General features: G+C 48.2%; 1 protein-coding gene across 4 annotated transcripts; it reads left to right on the forward strand.

The window, feature by feature from the left end:
- Nucleotides 1–1,291: 1,291 nt before the first annotated feature.
- Txlna (taxilin alpha) lies at nt 1,292–18,430 on the forward strand. 4 transcript variants are annotated; one of them, XM_005395048.2, is made up of 11 exons: nt 1,292–1,425; nt 1,767–2,156; nt 2,729–2,845; nt 4,519–4,610; nt 7,898–8,068; nt 10,176–10,370; nt 13,134–13,253; nt 13,491–13,565; nt 13,950–14,042; nt 14,443–14,538; nt 15,397–18,430. In XM_005395048.2, the coding sequence occupies exons 2-11, from the start codon at nt 1,991–1,993 to the stop codon at nt 15,712–15,714; spliced, it is 1,443 nt and encodes a 480-aa protein (XP_005395105.1). In that variant the 5' UTR covers nt 1,292–1,425; nt 1,767–1,990; the 3' UTR covers nt 15,715–18,430. The 4 variants fall into 4 exon arrangements, with proteins under 4 accessions (XP_005395105.1, XP_005395103.1, XP_005395101.1 ...); XM_005395046.2 differs by having other exon boundaries at nt 1,294–1,446; nt 2,729–3,067; XM_005395044.2 differs by having other exon boundaries at nt 1,294–1,425; nt 2,729–3,067.
- The last annotated feature ends 2,995 nt before the right edge of the window (nt 18,431–21,425 follow it).

The raw sequence follows: 21,425 nt of genomic DNA on the forward strand, positions 1-21,425 counted from the left end.
ATGTCTGTAATCCCAGCACTCAGGAGGCTGAGGCAGGAAGATCATTGCGAGTTTGAGGCCAGCCAGGGCCACAAAGTGAATTCAAGACCAGCCTGAACTGCATAGTGATACCCTATCTCAAAAAGACAAAAAATAAATAAATCAAAAAAATAAATCTTCAAAAGTACTATCTAGCAGTACTGGCCAGAGTTCTACTTAGCTATAAGAGCTGCTGTATTTTACCAGGAACACCTCTCTCTCAGTTTAACAGGTGCTGATATGGTGCTACATATTGCTTTATTGCAAAAGAAATTAATTTCAGTGCTGGGAATTGAATTCAAGATCTTCAGTCTTCATACAGAGCTACATCCTCAGCCCTCCTCCCGCCCCCTTTTGACACCCTTTCACTAAGTTGCTAAGTTGCCCCAGGCTGAGCTCCAACTCTTGATCCTCCTGCTTAGCATCTCAAGAGTGCCCATGTTTCCATCAAATTTTCATATTTCTCCCTGGCTTCTCCAGGCCACTGTTGACCCTTTCTGCCACATTCTTCACTCCTTCAAAAAACCCCGAGGAACTGACTGGTGATGGAGAAGGCAGAAAAATAACAATCACCTATTCTCACAAGTTGCCTGGACTCTGCCTCAAGGAAAGACTACCATAGTTTTGTTTTTTTCTGAGTAAAAGGCAGGTTAGCAAGTAGGATATGTGCTGGTGTTAGAAGTCCTGATTTGACTACCTGGTTTAACCACTCAGTGTCATGTGACTTTGGACAAGTTACCTAGTTTTTCCCTTAATGCCCTCTTCGCTAAAGCGGGAACCAGTTATGTACAAAGCGTACACATGTCGAGTAACTAGGATCTTAGAGACCAGGAAAATACACAGTAAGTGCTCAAGTAACTATTATGAAACCTCCAGTGGAATAAGGAAATGAAAAGTGAATGCCCCGTCACACAACAAATTACTGATTCAGTTAGCTCTCCTGATTCCCAGCCTAGGAGTCCATTCCTTCGTCAGAGTTCTCAGAGTTCCTAGATGTGCACAGCAAGGAAGGATTGACCGAGGCGCGCAGGAAAAGACAGGCATAAAGGTTTGGGAGGTGAACCGTAGCTTCTTTGTAAGTACGAAACTGACGCGGATATCCCTGCTGAAGCACTGGTTTCTCTTGGAGCTCCAGGCTATCTGGTTCTTGGGAGGAAAGCCTTCTCTATTGCATCTTGGGAGTTGTGGCCGGCCCCGATGCATGCAGGGACAGTAGTCCTTTCCCTCCCCCGCCTCAAAAGCAGCCTTCGCGCCATCTTTCCCAATAAGCTCCGCGCCAGCTCCGGCCGCTGATTGGTTGTACTGGGAGAAGGCGGCCCAGCCGGTAGCGGTTACTGGGGTTTCCGGTACGAAGCCAGAGCGGGGACGCTGTCGGAGGACGGCGGTGAGATGCGGGGAGCAGCGCGGGTGAGACGAGACAATACGAATGTGTGCACCAGGGCGCCTCTGTCAAAGGGGGGAAAAAAAATCACACGGGTTCCGCGCGTGGGCTGTGGCGGGGCCGGCGCATTGCGCATGCGCAGGCGTTCCGAGCTGCTGGAGGGCGCGCGGGGTGTGGGTGGCTGCGCGCGCGCGCTCGCGCGCAGGGGCCCACGTGGGGCGGGGGGCGGGGAGGGGTCGGGACTCGAGCGTCTCTCCACGTCAGTCCGCCGCCGGGAGCCAATCCCGCGCTCGGCCTGCCGTGAGGGGGCCGTGTAGTGCCGAGAAGTGGCTTTGGGAGAAAAGAGGCCTTTTTCTACCCTCTCCAGGAGCGGCGCCCCGAGAGCCTGCCAGGGCACGTCAGGGTCCCCTGATTGCCCAGAGACTGAGTACCGCTGGCTTCTCCGGTGAGGGCCAGCCAGTTTGTTTCAAGCAGCTTTGTGTTCCTGGTGTTGGGATTTCGGGTCCGGGCTGTGAAGAATTTTGAAGTCTGGAAAATAGCAACTGCACACGTTCTTAAGGATCTACTCCTAACCTAGCGCTGCACAGCACAATGAAGAACCAAGACAAAAAGAATGGGGCTGCCAAACAGTCCAACCCCAAAAACACTCCGGGGCAGCCGGAAACGGGAGCAGAGGGCCCCCACGGGAGGCCCAGCCAGTCGCCTCCTGCTGCAGAAGCTGAAGGTTCCACCAGCGAGGCTCCCGGGAAGACGGAGGGTGTGTGCCAGCTCTGCTTTTCCAGTCGGCAGGGGGAGGAGTTGGTGGTACCGGCTTTGACTTCGGGAGCTAGAGGCTGAGGCCACTGTTTACCCAGGAAGAAGGAAATGAAGAATGAGAGGAGATAGTGCCCAGCCTGGGGAGGTGGCAGGGCCGCCCACTCAGGCCTAGAACAGACCCGGAGCAGGCTCTGACAGGCTTAATCGGGTGACAGCCAGACGGGACGCCCCGCCAGCAAAGCCCTGGCCCATCAGAAACACCTACTCGATCTGTTCGAAGAGCAAGAAATGGCTTTTGTGGGGAAGGGTATAGACTAGAAATTGAGCTTCTGCTCCGTGCCAGCCCCACATCACTAAAACTAACAGGGTTTACATATTTGACTGCTTTATACGCCTACCACGCACGTTCGGGTGGTAGAAAGAAAGAGTTCTGTAAATAAATTGAGGCTTAAATAAGTTAGGCACCGATTAACCCACACTAGTGAGTTTGCTGGGCCTGCAAATATCCCAGCCAGTGGTGTAACCATCTTATTTCTCACCCTACTCCATTTCTCATCATTTTTTTTGCTGTAGGGGCTCAAGCCAAGACATCTCAGTCTGGAGCCCTCCGTGATGTCTCTGAGGAGCTGAGCCGCCAGCTGGAAGACATCCTGAGTACATACTGTGTGGACCACAATCAGGGTGGCTCAGGTGAGGATGGAGCACAGGGTGAGCCCACTGAACCCGAAGATGCAGAGAAGTCCCGGACCTATGCTGCAAGGAATGGGGAGCCTGAGCCAGGGACCCCAGTAGTTAATGGTGAGAAGGCGACCTCCAAGGGGGAGCCAGGCACAGAAGAGATCCGGGCGAGTGATGAGGTCGGAGATCGGGACCACCGAAGGCCACAGGAGAAGAAGAAAGCCAAGGGTCTGGGTGAGAGAGGGCAGTTACTTACAAGGCTGGTGAAGGGAGGGAGTTTGGACCTGTTGTTCGTGCACTAGCCTGTTCTGCCGGGATTCAGAGGAAACTGCTTGGAGAGCAGCAGGTCCCCCTAGTTTCATCAAAGCCAGGAATGCAAGATCACAGCATTGAGGTGTACTGTGCAAGGCCTGCTGACCTTTTGAGCCGGTGGGGGCTGAAATCCAACCTCCCCTCTCTTTAAGAAAATGGAGAGCAGAAGGTCTACATAAACCCTATGCCAGTTAGCACCACTTCTAACCTGCTGTGTGCTGTTGAACATGGCCGTACCCAATCTGGGTCTTAGTTCCCACTCGTGTACCCTAAGAGAATTGGACTAAACCACAGTTGAAACGCAAATATCTACATAAGCCAGGCTTAATAAGGACCAAGAGAGGACCTGCTTCACCCAGAGGGTTGACTGTCTGCTGGTTAGTTCCATGTTCTCAACTGATTGCATGTCCTCAACTGACTAGTTGAACAGTTGGCAACTAAAATGGTAAGATCCGAAGTAGGGACCCTCATAAGCAGATGGAAGGATCCCTAACTCCTAAACAGGCATTAAGAAAGAAAAAGTGACAGGCATTCCACAGGGAATATATGTATGAGTTTTTAGAACCCAGATTAGGTGACAGTACACTCAGGTTGTTGTCCCCAGCCCTTTACTGGTATCTATGTATGTACATATGTATTTATTTTGGTACTGGAAATGGAACTCAGGACCTTGCGCTGTGCCGTTAAGCTATATCCCCCAGCCCTACTGGTTCTTACCTATTATTTTAAAGTCTAGGATCACATATATGGAAGGAATATTCATTTTTAAAGTTCACTGTTTAGCTATGTCTATTGACAGGAGTTTAGTTAATTTCTTAAAGAGGCCAAGAGCCCTGTTCCTTTTTTGGATCCCACCTTCAAGAAACTTCCTTACATTGAAACAGTAGCCCCAGATTCCCACATGGGGTACCTTCTGTCGGTTGGTAAAGCAGGCAATCTTTCCTCCTATCAGTGGTGCCCACCAAGGACATTACACAGGGATTCCATTCTTCATTTGGTGAACATTTAATGAGCATGTGCTTTTGGTGACATTAGAACAGAACTGGTTTGAGTTGGTCCAAACCCTCATGAAACAGCTAGCCTAGCAGGGAAGGCAGCCAGATCAACAAAAAAAATACAAAGTACGATAAGAGAGGGCCAGCCAGGCATGGTAGTGCACACCCGTACTGTAATCTCAGCATTCTGAAGGCTGAGGCAGAAAGATCGCCACAAGTTCAAGGCCAGCCTGGACTACATAGTGAATTCAAGGCCAGCCTGAGCTACACAGCGAGACCCTGTCTCAAAAAAAAAAAAAGAGGGCTGCCTCAGTGCTCATGAGGGTAGGCCCTCCGCACAAGAAGAGGATGCATGCCTTTGTTCCCTGTACTTTACAGGGAAGGAAATCACGTTGCTGATGCAGACACTCAACACGCTGAGTACCCCAGAGGAGAAACTGGCAGCGCTGTGCAAGAAGTATGCTGAACTGGTCAGTTTGCCCCTTCTGCTGCTGCCCTCCTTGCCTTTGGAAAGTCATCAGGCCACCTGACGTGGGGGTGGGGATACAGAGGCTGGTGGCTGGCTCAATTCCTATTCAACCTTTTAAAAATTCTATTGTATTATTGTTTGTACATGTTTAGTACATAATGTTTGCATTCACTTTAGGGAGTAGGAACATATACTTAATATATCTTAATTCTTTTAATTCCCTTCCCCCCTGCTGCCCTATGTCTAGATCCCCTTCCCACATTTTCATTTCTTTGTTTTTTGTGTCCTGTTTTGTTTTTTAGTTCATGTTTGGAATACATAATGATTATTCTGATTGTGGATAGGTGGTACATGTACACAACACAACACATCTTAATTCTTTCCATGTGTCTACCCCCACATCAGCCTTTCTTTGAACCTTTCCCCCATCTGTTATGTGGGGAGTCATTTCTCAGTCATCCACTTCAGGGCTGACATTAAGAGGGAAAACTTGACTTTCCTTGAAAGAAATTTCTCAAAGAATGATTCCCAGATGATAGAGCTCTAGCTTCTGGCCTGAGTCCCAGATACCATGTGATCTTGGTCTTACGTGCTTCTGTATGCATCTTCCTGAAATGTAGAGATGCTTAGTGCTGTTACCATATTTAGCATATATTCATTTGGTGTTCATTTTCCTTTTACTTCAGAGCAGTTCATTTCATTACCTTCATTTTTTTTTCCCCCATGACATTAACTTACTACAGAGCACATTGTTCTGTATGATGTCCCAACTCTCGCTTTGTTGATTATCCCTTTACTTCCTTAGTTCCTACAAGTGGAATTTAGCTCTAGGAGCTTGATCCAATTCCTATTCAGTTTTGTTTGTTTTGTTTTGTTTTTGTAGTACAGTAATAGGGATTGAACCCAAAGGCTTTTGAACTGAGCTAAATAAATACCCAGGCCTATTTTTGGCTTTTATTTTGAGACAGGGTCTCACTAAATTGTTCAGGCTGAGTTTGAACTTGCAGTCCTCCTGCCTTAGATTCCCAGATTGCTGGAATTATAGGTGTGTACCATCACACCTGGCTCAGGTTCAACTTTTGTGACAAGGATTCTTTTTAGGTAGTACTTTATGCTTCTTGTTGCATCAGAAGAAATGCCAAGTGTGATTTGACCAACTTTTAGCGTTATAAACGTTGAGTGGGTTGGTGGAAGGCGGGAGCAGAGAAGCCAGGGTCATCTTTTATCTGGCTTCCTATTAGAATTTGAGTGAAGATTTATCCTTTGATGGTCATTACCTATTTATTTTAAAGTTATTTCATCCCAACTAAATTTCTTAGCTGAATTCTTAAGGAACTTACCTATAAGTTGGGAGAGGTCATACCTGCTTCATGGGATTATTTTAAGAATTAAAAAAAGGAAGATAAAAAGAAGGCAACCTCTATTTGGAGTGACCTGGCCAGAAAAGGATTGATGATGCAGGAGAAGAGGAAGTCAGTTGCTGGAATGATGTTCTGTGTAGAGGAGGGTAGTTGGTACATAGAGGGGAGCTGAGGCCCGGTGTATAGGGCTTGGCCTTGGTGGCAGATAGCCAGGGCCATGACAAGAGAAGACAGACACAGGTGGCTGGTGGATGGGGAGCTTGTGCTGCTGCCGCTCTAGTATCTTTTGTATTCCCAGGGAAATGAGGAAGATGGCTGTGCCTGGCTTGGGGAAAAATTGAGGGGAATACAAAACAGTTATCTGGAAGAGTAGTGTAAGTAGCATGAGAAATATAGAATTGCTGGACAGACAGGGATCTTCCTGAAATTGGTCATGAATTTAAAGTAATTCTTCAAGCAGGATTGTGTCAGTGTGGTGCAGAGTAAGCAGGAAGGTTCTTTACCAGGGCTGAGAGAGGGGCTAAGGGAAGGGAAGGATATAAGAAGGCAAGTGGGAAAAAAAAAAAAAGAAGAAAGCAGTTGATTGTTTAAAGGAAGACAAGTGAAGGTTGGTTGGGCCAATAGACTAGAAGACAATGGCAGGGATGAGCTAGAGAGAGATGCTGATGGTCCTGGCTTGGTCCTTCAAATTGAAGTAACAGGTGCAGTACTTGGTAATAACAAAGTCTAAACCTGTGTCGCCCAGGACAGTAACCTGTAGCTAACTGATAAGTACTATTCTGAATTTGTATGTGCTGAAGTATAAAATACACACCAGGACTAGGTGTGGTGGCACATGCCCATAATCCTAGCTCAGAAGGCTGATGTAGTTCAGTGGGGAAGGTCTTAGGTTACATTACCAAGGACCCAAGATACCAAAAAAGAAAAAATAATAATTTCACCTATTTGTTTTTTACTTTTTTAGAGTAAGTACTAGAAGATTTTAAATTACATATACAGGCAGCATTTTATTTTTACTATCCGGAAGTAGGTAAGATCATGGAAGGGGAGCCAAGCTAGAGAAAAGGAATGGGTTTGTGGAAGAAGTTAACTAAGAGCAGAAAAAAAAAAAAAAGAACTAAGAGCAGAGTCGATTGTCCATCAGTATTAAAACAGCCAAAACATCGAGACCCTGTCTCAAAAAACCAAACCAAAAAAAAAATAGCCAACAGTAAGCTGGGCATGGTGGCACATTCCTGTAATCCCATCACTCAGGAGGCTGAAGCAAGAGAATCACCACAAGTTCGAGGCTAGCTTGGGCTGCAGCGTGAGTTCAAGGGCAGCCTAGACTACAGAGTGAGACCCTGTCTCAAAAAACGTTTTTAATTAATTAGTTAAAATAGCCAAGAATGAGAATAGTGCTTGGTTACTTTTCTCTCGTTGCTGGGACAAAATACTTTACGCCCAAAAGTAAGGAATGAAAGGTTTACAGTTTGTGGAGGTTTCAGTCCATACTTGGCAGATTACAAGGCAGAGTGGCACATGGCAGAGGGCTACAGCTCATGGCGGCAGAACACAGCAAAGCAACAAAACACACACACAAGGGAGGAAATGGCCAGAAGCACCCTCTTTCTCTCCCTTACAGATGCAAACTATCCACCCCAGGGTGGTTGTAGTTCTCACACCCACAATCAATCAAACTCTAAAAGCCTGCCCCATGGCCGCTTGTGGCTTTGGGGGGACACCCAGACACAAACCATAACAATAGGAATCATGATGGAGAAAGTAACACATTAGCAGTGTCAGCTTGTGAGAGTGCATGAGGCCTAAGTGCATTCAACTGGAGTCAAGGGAAAAGCCAATGCTCAGCTCAGCTCCAAAGTCCCCAGTGCCACTTAGGGTCCCCATGCGGGGCCTCCCAAGCACTCACTGCCCTCCCTGTCCCCAGCTGGAGGAGCACCGGACTTCACAGAAGCAGATGAAGCTCCTGCAGAAGAAGCAGAGCCAGCTGGTACAGGAGAAGGACCACCTGCGTGGAGAGCACAGCAAGGCTATCCTGGCCCGCAGCAAGCTTGAGAGCCTATGCCGCGAGCTGCAGCGGCACAACCGCTCCCTCAAGGTAGGCCCAGAGCTGGGAGCAGCACTGATTTCCTTAGACATCACTGGACTTTCCAGTATAGAAGTACATTCCCCAGTAATGCCCTGATTTGGAGAGGACTGTTGGACTCATTTGACAAGTTCTTGTATTAGGTAAGGTGAAGACTAAGGTGCTGAAAGCACTGTAAATGTAGTGTCCTCACTGCTTCTCCTTTAAGTAGTGGTCCCTGGTGTTAGTTTTTCCACTGTATAACAAATACCTGAAATACTCAACTTATAAGGACAGAATGTTTATTCTCTCCTTCTGGAGGTTCCAGTTCATACTGGGGTACACCCATATTTTTAGGGCTCTAGATGGGATGGCCAAACATGGTGGGAGCATGTACAAGAACAAAACCATTCATCTCATGGCTGAGAACTGAAAGGGACAGGAAGAGAACAGGGTGCCGTGGCCCCCTTCAAGGACATGCCTTTAATTACCCATAAAAACATCTAAGTCCCACCTCTTAAATGTCCTACCACCTCCCAGTAGTGCTGTGCCAAGTGCCAAATCTTTATTATATAAACTTTGTGGTACACTTAAGAGCTAAACTATAAGCCAGAAGTAGTGGTGCACACCTAATCACAGCAGTCTGGGAGGCTGAGGCAGGAGGATCACAAGTTCAAGCCCAGCCTGGGCAGTATAACAGAGAACCTGTCTCAAAACAATGAATAAAAAACTCTGGGGGATGTCACTGTGAAGGCCCTGGGTTCAGTCCCCAGTACTGCTAAATAAATATCCAAACTATAGTATCCAGCAAGCAGATACCTAGTCCTTGTCCCAGAGATTAGTCAGGAACCTGGGTTCTTCACCTGTTGTGCTTCTCACAGGCTGAGGTCAGTCTGTGGTTAAAGCCTGGTCCCTGCCATGATTTCCAGATAGTTTCTCATGAACATATCTTTACAAACTTACATATTTCATACAATATTAGATTGTTTTGTTTCTTTGGTACCGAAAATTGAACTCAGGACCTTGCACTTGCCAGGCAGCCACTTGTGCCGCTGAACTATATCCCCGGGCCTGTTCCATACAGTATTTGAATTTGTGTACATACATATTTTGTTTTGCTTATTTTTAGTTCATGTTTATCTTTGAAAACATAAGTAATATAAATTAGTTTTACATACAGGTTTTCTTTTTTTCATACAGGCTTTTAAACAAAATTATAATACCTGTACTGTTTATATCCTATCCCTTTTTTACTATTTAATACCTTATCTTTTCTCCCCCTTTCATATAGGGCTATGTCACTCTTTCTAACACCTCTATTGGGTATACATGTTACATCTTCTGTGTCCTACTTAAGATACTCTATTTTGGGGTTGTTTGCAAGTTTTCACTATTACGTATAGACCTGCAGTAAAAATTCTTGGTATATGTGTCCCTGGCCAGTTTATCTACAGGATAAATCTCAGAGGTCAAATGACTGGGCCAAAGAGTATGCAAATTCTAAGTATTAATAGATTTTTCCAGATTGTCTTTCTTTTTTCTTTGTCTTTTTTTTTTTTTTTTTTTTTTTTTTTTTTGTCTTTTTGAGACAGGGTCTCGCTCTGCAGTTCAGGCTGGCCTTGAGCTCACTTTGTAGCCCAGGCTGGTCTCGAACTCAAAACGATCCTCCTACCTCGGCCTCCTGAGTGCTGCGGTTACAGGCATGTACCACCACACCCAGCCAGATTGCCTTTCAAAGAGTACTCCTCTCAACAATGTCTAATTGCCTAATTTTCCACAATCCTAGTATTACTAAATTTTAACAACCTGGTCTGTAGGGAGAAAGGAAAGACAAAAGCACATCAGAGTAGGACACTTAATCTGAAATCTGGAAGCATAAACTGCATGATCTAAGATGCTTCAGAATGGTATTTAACATATGTGCCTGCATTTTTCTAGGAAGAGAATCTCACAGGATGTCACCTGATTTACAGGGGGTGCATTAGGAACCCCGTTGCATGACACCCTGGAGCCTGGCTACTCCTCACTTTGGGAGCAGGGAGGGCTGTTGGCAGAGACCATCTGTGGGCTAGTTGGGAGAGCCTTGTGCAGCTGGCTGGGGAACAGTGGATGATGGTGCTGGGCTGGCTTCTCTGCCCAGGAAGAAGGCATACAACGGGCCCGGGAGGAAGAGGAGAAGCGCAAGGAGGTGACCTCACACTTCCAGGTGACACTGAATGACATTCAGCTGCAGATGGAACAGCATAACGAGCGCAATTCCAAGCTGCGCCAAGAGAATATGGAGTTGGCTGAGAGGCTCAAGAAGCTGATTGAGCAATATGAGCTGCGTGAGGAGGTAAGGCTGTTGCAGACGGGGGTCATGACCAGCAGATTGTGCGGCTCTGGGTGTGTGCTGGGCACCTGCAAAGTACGCTGCTGGCTTCATCCTGCTCCTCCTTGAGTCCAATGTCATCTCTCACAGATAAGGAACAGTAGCTGGGTGTGGTGGCACATGCTTATAATCCCAACACTTGGGAGGCTGAAGCAGGAGCGTTGCAAGTTCGAGGCCATCCTGGGCTACAAAGTGAGCTCAGTGCTCAAGGCAGCCTGAACTGCATCACCAGACCCTGTCTCAAAAAAAAAAAAAAAAAAAAAGGTGGTATGTAATATTGTGTATTACATGATATCCCCAGCAGGGTCTTGGGGCAGCACCGCCAAATGAGACACAATATATTAGGTAGTGAAATTTCTGCATACTCACCTATATTATAAGATAGTTTCACAGTGGTGCAAATGAAGTTTAGCTGCTAGCTTTTGACTTTTATAGAACTTGGAATTACAATTGAGGCGTGGTGAGGCACACCTGTAGTCCCGGGTACTCAGGAGGCTAAGGCAAGAGGACTAAGTTCAAGGCCAGACTAGGCAATTGTGCAAGGCCCTGTCCCCAAAAAAATTTTTACAGGGCTGGGGATGTACTGTAATGGTAGGGCACTTCTCTAGCATGGCTAGAGAAGTACATTGCCAGTACCATTTTTTAAAGTGAGACAGAGTTTCACTATGTCATTCAAGCTGGCCTTGAGCTCACTTTGTAGCCCAGGTGGGCCTCGAACTCACAGCAGTCTTCCTGCCTCAGCTTCCCAAGTGCTGGGATTATAGGCGTACACCGCCATGCCCAACCTTTTTTTTTTTTTCATTAGAAGAAGCCAGATGTGGTGGCACATGCCTATAATCCTAGCACTTGGGAGGCTGAGGCAGGAGGAGTGCCACGAGTTCGAAAACAGCCTGTACTACTTAGCAAAACCCTGTCTCAAAAAAAAAAAAAAAAAATTACAGAGGAGGAGCTAAACCTGTGTTCACTGATTTCTGGCTGCTCCTAACACTTGAAAGAGCAGGGTGTAACCACTTTAGCTAGCATTGGCACTAACCCAAGCAGTTAAATCTTTGACTCCCGTGTGTTAGTCACTTGGATGTTCTGGGCCATTTTCCTTGTCATGAGAAGGGGTGCATATAGGTACCTTACAGGGCTGACAGACAACCCACTGTGAACCAGGTCCTTTCCTACGGCCAGTGTGGGCAGGCAAGACTGCCTCTTGAGCTCACAGGCCAATATGGTGATCATATGTATGTAGAGCCTAAAAGGGATTCCCTGACCACCGTTTCTTATTCATCTTTTGGGGACAAAGTTGCATGTGATATATTTGGGCTCTTTTTTTTTTTGGTACTGGGAATCGAACTCAGGACCTTGCACTTGTGCCACTGAGCTATATCCCCAGCATTTGATATATTTGGTTTGGGAAGAATTGCTTTGGTTCTTGCTTCTCAGCACAAAGAGACATAAAGACTTTGTGGGCCATTAGTGTGAAATACTAATTCTAAGAATCTGAAGGCCACCTTCCCCTCCTCTGCCCTTTCTCTTTCTTTTTCTTTCCCCTCCCCCTTCGCTGAAAGCAGAAAGGACTTGGTGCTGCCTGTGGAGGAGGAGGAAGAGGTGTGGATCTACTACTATGCCCTCTGGTTTCTTATTTATAGTCCTTAGGTTCGGATGCTACCACTGAGCCTCTGAACCTTAGATCAGTGGTGACTGGACCTATCTTCAAGATACCTTCCCTTCTCCATCCGAAAAAGAAATCAGATTCCCTATATTCCTTATTTATTTCATTAAGTCCAGGGAACTTTGTCTTTGGTTTTTTTTGTTGTTGTCGTTTTTTGTCTTTTTGAGACAGGGTCTCGCTATGCAGTTCAGGCTGGCCTTGAGCTCACTTTGTAGCCTAGGCTGGTCTCGAATTCGCAGTGATCCTCCTGCCTCAGCCGCCCGAGTGCTGGGATTATAGGAGTGAGCCACCACATCCGGCTGAACTTTGTCTTTGAAGTAGCACTTTAGTCCATCACCTTATCCATCACCAGTCCATCACCTTCGGTCCATCACCTCAGTCTCACCTGATCTAGGTCCCTAGTGCTCCTCCAGTAGTCCAGACAGCCATTTCTAGCACATATCAAATCTTCACTTATAGATAGATATGTCAAATCTCTGCCAACTAAGCTAGGCTGTTTGTAGGAATGTTTTTGCCCCTTCTCACTTACAGGGAGAGCTGAGCTATAAAAGTAAGGAATGCCAGTTCCTTGACGTGGTTAGTCTCTGGACCAGAGGTTTTAGTGTGTTTATTGCTTGGCTTCCTGGGAGATAATTCCATTCATATATCCTGGTGCTTATCCAGGTCTGATTCATTGGGAGAAAAAACATGTGAGGTTAGAAAGTTGACCTTCCGGAGAGGTAGGACCCACACCCTGTGGTACATGAGGGAGCCTAGCACATCCGATCAAGATGGGCTGAGTGGGGGCTGGGGATTTAGCTCAGTGGCAAAAAGCGCCTGCCTGGCAAGCGCAAGGTCGTGAGTTCGGTTCCCGGTACCGGAGAAAACCAGTCCAAAAATGGGCATCTGAAGTGAATAGATACTTCTGCACGGGGTACAAACCGCAAAAAAAAAAAAAAAAAAAAAAAAAAAAGATGGGCTGAGTGAGGTGTCGCGATCCTCACAGTTGAAACTTCCCTGGCTGTGCTAGGCTTCCCTGAGAAAGGGAGCTCCTGACAAACAGACCCTTCCCACCGTCTTTCCTGCAGCACATTGACAAAGTCTTCAAACACAAGGACCTACAGCAGCAGCTAGTGGATGCGAAGCTCCAGCAGGCCCAGGAGATGCTGAAGGAGGCAGAGGAACGGCACCAACGGGAGAAGGACTTTGTGAGGCTCAAGCACCAGGGCTGGGGTTGGGAGTATGAGAATGTGGGCTGGGTTCTAGCTTGGTTGAGAGTTGAGCTCATGTGGATGAAATGATTGCTGTCGGGCCAGGCCAGTCACTGCTTGCCCAGGCAGCAGTCTGAGAACAGGCAGCCTCAGTGGGTCCAGTGCTTGTGGTTAAAGAGGACCAAACATAGCCCCCGGGGCTTCTGACAGTCTGGGATCATGTCTTGAAAATAGCTCCTGAAAGAGGCAGTGGAATCCCAGAGGATGTGTGAGCTGATGAAGCAGCAGGAGACCCACCTGAAACAGCAGGTAAGATGGTGTGGAACTGACCCTGGGCCTCCCAAGTTTCCTTCACTAGTCCTCATTCTAAGGGATATAAAACTTAAGGTTGTATTCTTCCAAATACATGTTTTTCTGGCCAGGTGTGGTGGCGCATACCTGTAATTCCAGTACTTGGGAGGCTGAGGCAGAAGGATTCCCACAAGTTCAAGGCCAGCCTGGGCTCTATAGTGAGTTCAAGGCCAGCCTGGACTGCATAGCAAGACCCTGTCCAAAAAAAAAAAAAAAGTTTTCCAGAAAGTGTTATCTCCATAGAATTGCTGTGTCAAAAGGCCAAGGAAAGGTCAGTGTATTGACCAGAAAAGTGTCTTCCAGAGAAGCCCAGTCTTACCTGTGGACTTCTGTCTACCACAGCTTGCCCTATACACAGAGAAGTTTGAAGAGTTCCAGAACACACTTTCCAAGAGCAGCGAGGTATTCACCACATTCAAACAGGAGATGGAAAAGGTACCGATGATCCAAGCTGGGTATGGCTGCTGGAACACACTCAGAATTGAACGTGGGGGTCTGCTTCCTGGGAGCTAACCGATGGTGCCTCATAGGAAGTTGTTTGCAGAAAGTGTGATTGCTATCAAAAAGGGTCTGTTAAGAGGGATCACAGCCTTTTCCACTGGCCAAGAGGTAGTCTTGTCATTTTTGTTGGTGTTGGACTTTTTCTTTTCTTTTTTGGTGGTAGGAGTCAAAGTCAGGGCCTTGTCCATGCTAAGCACACATTCTGCCACTGAGCCCCACTCCTAGCCCAAGTGTGGACATTTAAGCTGAGACTTCCCAGGGGCGGAGTTGCACAGATGTGGGAGACGCAGATGCTCAGCTCCGACCATTCCCTTCCATGTGCCGTGTAACCCAGATGACTAAGAAGATCAAGAAACTGGAAAAAGAAACCACCATGTACCGGTCCCGGTGGGAAAGCAGCAACAAGGCCTTACTTGAGATGGCTGAGGAGGTGGGTAGAGGGTGACAATCCCCAGGCCAGGGAGAGCCTTATGACTGTGTATTAGGTCCTTTCTCCTTTCTGCTAGTTAGTGATCTTGTTCGCATGAAGTGCACCTAGGATGTTTGTGCATCTGTGTCCAACTCCAGAGGTGATACTAGAAATCTGCCCATGGGAGGAGGCAAACGCCATGGTAGTCTGCATGGAACCCAGGGAGAAAATGGAAGAAAGGGCTGAAGGAGCCAAAAAAACCTGGGGTGCTGATGATGCATGAGGTTCGCATATACAGCAACCCAATAATTTGTCATTTCATGGCTTGTGATACAAAAGAAAGAAACTAACGCTGATGGAGCAACAGTTACAGGCTTGCTGAATGTTTAAATATGCTGGTTCAGTGGACCTTCTCTTTTTTTTTGTTTTGTCTTTTTGAGACAGGGTCTCGCTATGCAGTTCAGGCTGGCCTTGAGCTCACTTTGTAGCCCAGGCTGGCCTCAAACTCGCAACGATCCTCCTGCCTCAGCCATCCGAGTGCTGGAATTATAGGCATGCACCACCATGCCCAGCTAGTGGACCTTCTCTTAACACTTGTGGTTGTTGTTAGTAATCCTGTTTTTCAGATGAGATAGACTCAAAAGCCCCGTGTTTTGCCAGTATCACCTGCTAAATGACTAGAATACATTGTGTGACCTCTAGGCCATACCCATCTCTGTATTGCACTGCCCCCAGATAAAGCAGGGTTGTTTACTGAGAGGGGCCAGGTTTTGACTCTAGGCTGCTCCCAGCCTTTTTGAAGTGAGTGTCTCCCACAAGTGATGGTGTTGAGCGGAAGAACTGCTGGGACGGCCCTGAAGGCCCCATTTCTCTCCCTAGAAAACTCTGCGGGATAAAGAGCTGGAGGGCCTGCAGGTGAAAATCCAGCGGCTGGAGAAGCTGTGCCGGGCACTACAGACAGAGCGCAATGACCTGAACAAGAGGGTACAGGACCTGAGTGCTAGTGGCCAGGCCCCCCTCACTGACAGTGGTCCTGAGCGGAGGCCAGAGGCTGCCCCTGCAGCTAAGGAGCACGGCAGTGAGGGGCCTGGGACTCAAGCACCCAACTCCTCAAGGGCCACCGAAACGCCTGGCTGCCCAGAAACACCAAGCACGGAAACAATGGGGCCTCAGGCGCCCACTTCTGCCACCACATAGACAGCCTGGTGCTTGAGGCATGCTGGGACGGGAGCAGCACCCAGCCAGGCCTGGCCCATACTAGGCTCCCACACCAAACAGCCAGTGCTGAAGTCAGGGTGTTCTGACCTGAGAGGCCTCTGCCACTTCGCAATTTTGGATTTTGTGGGTCAGTTTCACATACACAGCATATGTGCAAGGCCTCGTGCATTTACATCTCTAAATGTACAGGGGCTTGCGTTGAAGGTGGGTGTACAGATGAAGTCAGTGCTCCTCTAAGCTGAAGAGTCTTACAGAGGAGGTGTCATCTGTAGCTGCCATCACAGTGAGCTGGCAGGGCAAGTGACTTGAGCATTTCTTGCCCAATTTGAGGCTCAGACCCCTCCCAGCCCTTCAGAGCTTATGACAAGTAATATACCAAGTCCTGGATTGCATTCTGTGGTGAGCAGGGCTTGGGCAGCTCGGGCTTTTTAGCTCTCACAGAGGTGTCATTGCTTCTCAGCCTGGGAATGCTGTTCCTCTGCAGAGCCTCAGCGTGGCACTCGGAGCCTAGGGCAAGGGACCTGGAGAATGTTTCACTGTGGGATGATGTGCTGGTTGGGCGCCCCTGGGGCACTGTTTCCCTTGCCCACCTGTAGTGCCAGGACCAGGCCAATGTTGCTTCTCAGTAGCCTTATCATTCACAGGTGCCTCTCTAGCCTGCATAAATGATTGGCAAGAGATCAGCCAAAGGATTCTTTCTGAAGGCATATTGTTTTGCACGTGACAGTTCATGCGAGGATTTTCTGAGGAAAAGGGATCCTCAAATAGTGGTCCTGGGTGCCTGGCCTCCAGTGTCCCACCCCTCACCGCCCCACCTTGCTCCTTAGCCGTGTTGGTGCTGAGGTTTCGTCTTCGAAAGGGAAGATCAGATTGTTTAAGAGAAAGAAAAGGGCTTCTGATGGCTTTGCCATGAGCTTGCCTGTGAGTTTCAACCCTGGGAGGCCACGATAGAGTCCCATCACCACCATCTCCGTGCAGCAGTTGCTGGGCTCTGGGTCCCGCTCCCCCTTGGCTTTATGGTTCTTTTTCTGCTTCCTGCACCCCAACCCCAACCCCAGTGTGCAGTCCTTGAGGTTTGCTGCAGTGGACATTTCTTCACCTCCTTGCCCAAGAAATAAGAGTCCTCCTTGGAATTCTATTTCTTCCTGTGTGGGAGCCCCCAGCTGTTACCTTACCTTGACAGAATAGAATTCTGAAGTAGACTGGGCCCAGGAAATCCACAAAAAGGCTGCAGATGGTCTTTCTGTCCCACTCTACCTGACCCAGAACATTATTACTCTGTACTGTGTGTAGCAGCTCTGTGTTAAAAGCTCTTGTTGCCCACCTGGAAGGGTATTAGTCGCTGTTTGGACAGAGCAGTTTTCTGGGGCAGTAGAATGAGTCTTGAAAGCAGGGTTCTGCTGAGCTAGGGGTACTTTAGATGCCCAGCAACAGTTTGAGTGTTGAGACCTCTTTGCCATCCCTGGCTAGATCTGCTCTCCTAAGGAGAAATGTTTTGCAAGATCTTTGTCTTCCCCACTTTGAAGTCCCTTGGAATGGTCCCTTCCTGTTCCTGCCCCAGTAAGGCCTCCCCCAGCCTCATGCCAGGCTGAAGAACAAAAACTGTCCAAGCCACAGAGGGTTTGTTAGGCTGTGGAGGCGTAGGAAAGAGAGAGATCTGCTTGCCCCCATGGAGAAAGTGGAAAGGCCTACAGTGGCCCACATAATTGCTTGCCTCACTTCAGCTACCTCTTAAAGCCCTTGGGGGGTTGGAACCGTTGGATCCCAGGGTGGAAGGATGGGAAGCTTCAGTATGCAGGTGGTCCCAGCTGGGCTCCTTATAGCAGAAATGTGAGCCCCAGACCAGGTAGAACATTGGCTCTTGGCTCCATCCATTTTTAGGCACCCATGCCAAACTGTTCATGGGGATCTCTTTCTTTCTCTTCCATTCCATTGACCAAATCTCACCGGTCACTACAGCTGCTGTGCTTGTTCTGCTGTCCAAAGTCAGCTTGGGTGCTGCCCACCCTAGCCAAGAATGGGGGGAGTGGCCTATGTCTGAGTGAGAGCCAGTCTCTTGCTCACCCAGGTGAGTCCTATGCACATGACCTCAGTTTTAGGACCAAGAGCTGTGTTGGTTTCTTAGGTAGTTAGTTTTTGCTCCAGGGACCGCAGTTAGGCTCAGAGCCCAAAGCCCTAGCTCTGCTAACAGTAACTCTGTTCAAGGACCTTGCCTAGCTGAGCTTCATGCACACCAGATTCCTACAGATGTCAGCAGCACTTTTTTATTTGCCATTTGTTTTCCTGAAGTTTTTAAACCATGGGCTGAGCTCAGGCACTTTCTGTAAGAATGTTATTTCTGTAAAGTAATTTATCCCTCCATCCCCATCATGGTCTCCCTACTGAGGGTTGACCAAGAGGCCAACAGGGCTGCCCTGGTGGCACCCGCGGAGAGGCTGAGGCCTGCCAAGCTGCTGCTCCAGCCCTCCTGCCCTGCACAGCACAGAGGTGGTCACCCAGGACAGCCAGGCACCTGCCTGGGAGAGAGAGCTGCCTCTGTCCCTGTAACAGCTTTCCTCATGGCCCCACCTGGTCACCCAAACTTGTTTAAAAGTTGTGCTGACAGCTCCCTTTCCCCTTTTGGTATTCACAACAGCCAGGGACTTGATATTGATGTATTTTAAACCACATTAAATAAAGAGTCTGTTGCCTTACATGTTTCTGTTCTAATCTCATCTTTTTAGTTTGTTTCATTTTGCCTTTTTGAGACAGGGTCTCACTATGCAGTTCAGGCAGGCATTGAACTCCTGGCAATCTTCCTGCCTCAGCCTCCTGAATGCTGGGATTATAGGCATGGGCCACCATACCTAGCTCTGTGGCCTTTTGTTACTTCTGGATCCACTTGGTTCCCTCCATCATCGCTGACTTGTCTGAATCTGCTGCAAAGTGGCCTGGCTGTGCCCTAGCACCCTGTGTCTACTAGAGTGCCCCCCCTGCCTTCCAGCAGTCGCCACAAGCGCGGGGCACTGACAGATCTGCTTGTGCTGCCTTTGCCCTTGGTAAAGTTGGCAAGATGGCTGGGCATAGTGGTGCACGCCTATAATCCCAGCACTTGAGATGCTGAGGCAGGAGGATCGTGAGCTTGAGACCAGCCTGGACTACAAAGTAAGCCCAAGGCCAGCCTGAACTGCATAGCGAGACCCTGTCACAAAAAGACAAAAAGAAAAGAAATTGGCAAGATGCTCACATATGTAAGAGCATCAAAGATGATTCACTCAAATAATAGATAAATATTGCTGCTGGCTTTGAGGGACTGTCAGGCTAGGAAGAGGGAAAATATCCTTTTAAGCATAAGCCAACAGTGTACGCCTTCAAGTATAGAAAGGCCAGCAGTATAAAAAGGTGTGGAGGTGTATGCCTGTAGTTCTCAGCCTCTGGGAGCCTGAGGCAGGAGGATCACAAGTTAGTAGTCCAGCCTGGGCAACTCAGTGAAACTAAAATTTAAAAGGGACGGGGGGACATAACATCTAGGTTCAATCCCCAGTACCTTAAAAAAAAAACAGTGGTATGAGAATAGAGGAGGGCCCTGCCTTCAACAAGGGAGAGAGAAGTAGATGACTGGAAGGCCTGTTCACCTAAAAGGCAGGCAAAAATGTGTCAACTTCGTGTAATTAAACGGTTCACCTGGGAGTGCAGGTACACAGGAGAGGCAGAGGAGATGAGGCTGGGGACCTACAATTTGTACACCAAGTTAAGAAGTTCGAGCCAGATCAGCTCGGTGTGTTGGTGCATGCCTGTAATTCCAGTACTGAGTTCAAGTTCAGCCTGAACCATATAACAAGACCCTTCTGTCTCAGAAGAAAACAAAACTTTTGAGTCAGCTCTATTGGGCAAGGTGGACCCTCTGACCAACCCAAAAAATGAAGTATTTTCAAGTTCCTTTGCAGTTTTGTTGTGTTTTGTTTTTTGAGATGGGGTCTTCCTATGTAGTTCACACTGGCCTTGAACTCACTATGTAGCCTTGGCTGGCGTCACTCATAGTAGTCCTCCTGCCTCAGCCTCCTGAATGCTGGGATTACAGGAAGGAGTGCACCAACACGCTAACCTGGTTTTAAGTATCTCTTGACAAGACTGCGCTGTTAGTTCAAGTTTCTTACTCCTGTTACTGGGAATTAAGCTGAGCCTTTTTTATATGGGAGACAAACTACTGATGGTTTTGTCCAGCACCTTGTTCCCTCTGGGGCCCCAGTTACACACAAAAGATGGGACATGGTGAATGCCTAACAAATGCCAGAGGCAAGACCAGTGACTCATTCCACCCATGCAAGGTGTGCCCACCCATTACTTGGGATAGTCCGGCACAGCCTCTGCGCCTTCTAGCCAGGGTCTTGATGGATGTGCTGGCCACGCTGGTTCTAGTCAAAGATCCCCTGGAAGGGGTAAGGGGATGCTACCCCAACTCCTGAAACTTGCATGCAAAGCAACTCTGAGAATTAAGCTTCCTTTTGCCAGGGGAAGCAACTAAAGGTGGGAACCCCGGAGTTCTAGATCTGCCACTTTCCACAGGAGCCTTGGCTCCACTGTAGCAGCTCTGGTAGGGAAGGAGAGGGACTTCTCTGTTGTCCTCCCTCCCTTGAAAAGTCCTTGAATTAATGTCTGCCCTTCTCAACCATTGTGAAGGGTGGGAATACCTGGGAAAGAGCCTTGTGTTGATGGCTGCAGGAGCAATGCCACTCCCCAGCTCAGAGAGCCAGCCGGCTGGGACGTGCTCAAGCCCAGTAGAAGGGGGGTGGGGGTGCTCAGGGTGGCTGTATCCTTTGCCCTGGGACAGTTCATTTGAGCCTGCTGGGCGGCCTGGCCAAGAATGAGCCTCTCTTCTGTGACATCAGATGCTGCTCTGGGGACATGCGCTGGGAGCCTCTGTCTTTAAATAGCTGCTGCACAGATCGGACCTCCCATGCAGCACCGCTGCGCTGGGTCAGCCTCCTCCCTGGTACTCGGGTTTCCCTCCTGGTTGCTGGAGTCGGGTGCCAGGGGAATGCGGAGTTCTGTGTCTGACCTGGTGTTCCCCACACCTGTCTCTGCCTGGGAAGTGGGAAGGGGTCCTATTGCATCATTAGCAGCAGGATAGAGCACCACCACCTACCAGCTATGGGTGTCTGTGTGGCTGGGGACAATGGTATTGCCCTGGAATGACTTGACTTGCAGTAAAATGAAAATGACAACGATGCCTCAGGGTTTTTTTGTTTTTGTTTTGTACCAGAACTGAACTCAGGACCTTGTGTTTGCCAGGCAGGCGCTTGTGCCACTGAGCTACATCAGGTTTTTTTATGGGGATTAAAATTTACATGAAGTGCCTGGGGGGGCTGGAATGAATTAAGTGTATTATGTACATGTACCAACTCACCAGAATGACTGTAACCGTGTACTGCAGATGTACTAAGAATGAAAAATTAGTCACGCAGGAAAACTTTTTAAAAAGCCGGGGCTGGGGATTTAGCTCAGCGGCAAAGCGCCTGCCTGGCAAGCTCAAGGTCGTGAGTTCGGTTCCCGGTACCGGAGAAAAACAAAAAACAAACAAACAAACAAAAAGCCGAACACATGGTTGTCTTCCCTTGCCTCTTACATACTTGAACGTTCCTCTTCTCTCCTCGTCTCTCGCTCTCCCCTTCCCCTCCCCCCTCCCCTTCCCCTGACAAAGCCACCTCCAT

This window comes from Chinchilla lanigera, unplaced genomic scaffold (assembly GCF_000276665.1).
Source record: "Chinchilla lanigera isolate Chin_1 unplaced genomic scaffold, ChiLan1.0 scaffold00051, whole genome shotgun sequence".
NCBI classification, from domain to species: domain Eukaryota; kingdom Metazoa; phylum Chordata; class Mammalia; order Rodentia; family Chinchillidae; genus Chinchilla; species Chinchilla lanigera.

What these genes read in the sequence shown, in the direction of transcription:
- Txlna (XM_005395046.2), top strand. Translation starts at nt 1,991, where the DNA reads ATGAAGAACCAAGACAAAAAGAATGGGGCTGCCAAACAGTCCAACCCC. An exon ending in GCAAGAAGTATGCTGAACTG is followed by an intron (nt 4,611 to 7,897) that starts GTCAGTTTGCCC and finishes CCCTGTCCCCAG; the next exon opens with CTGGAGGAGCACCGGACTTC. An exon ending in ACCAACGGGAGAAGGACTTT is followed by an intron (nt 13,254 to 13,490) that starts GTGAGGCTCAAG and finishes TCTTGAAAATAG; the next exon opens with CTCCTGAAAGAGGCAGTGGA.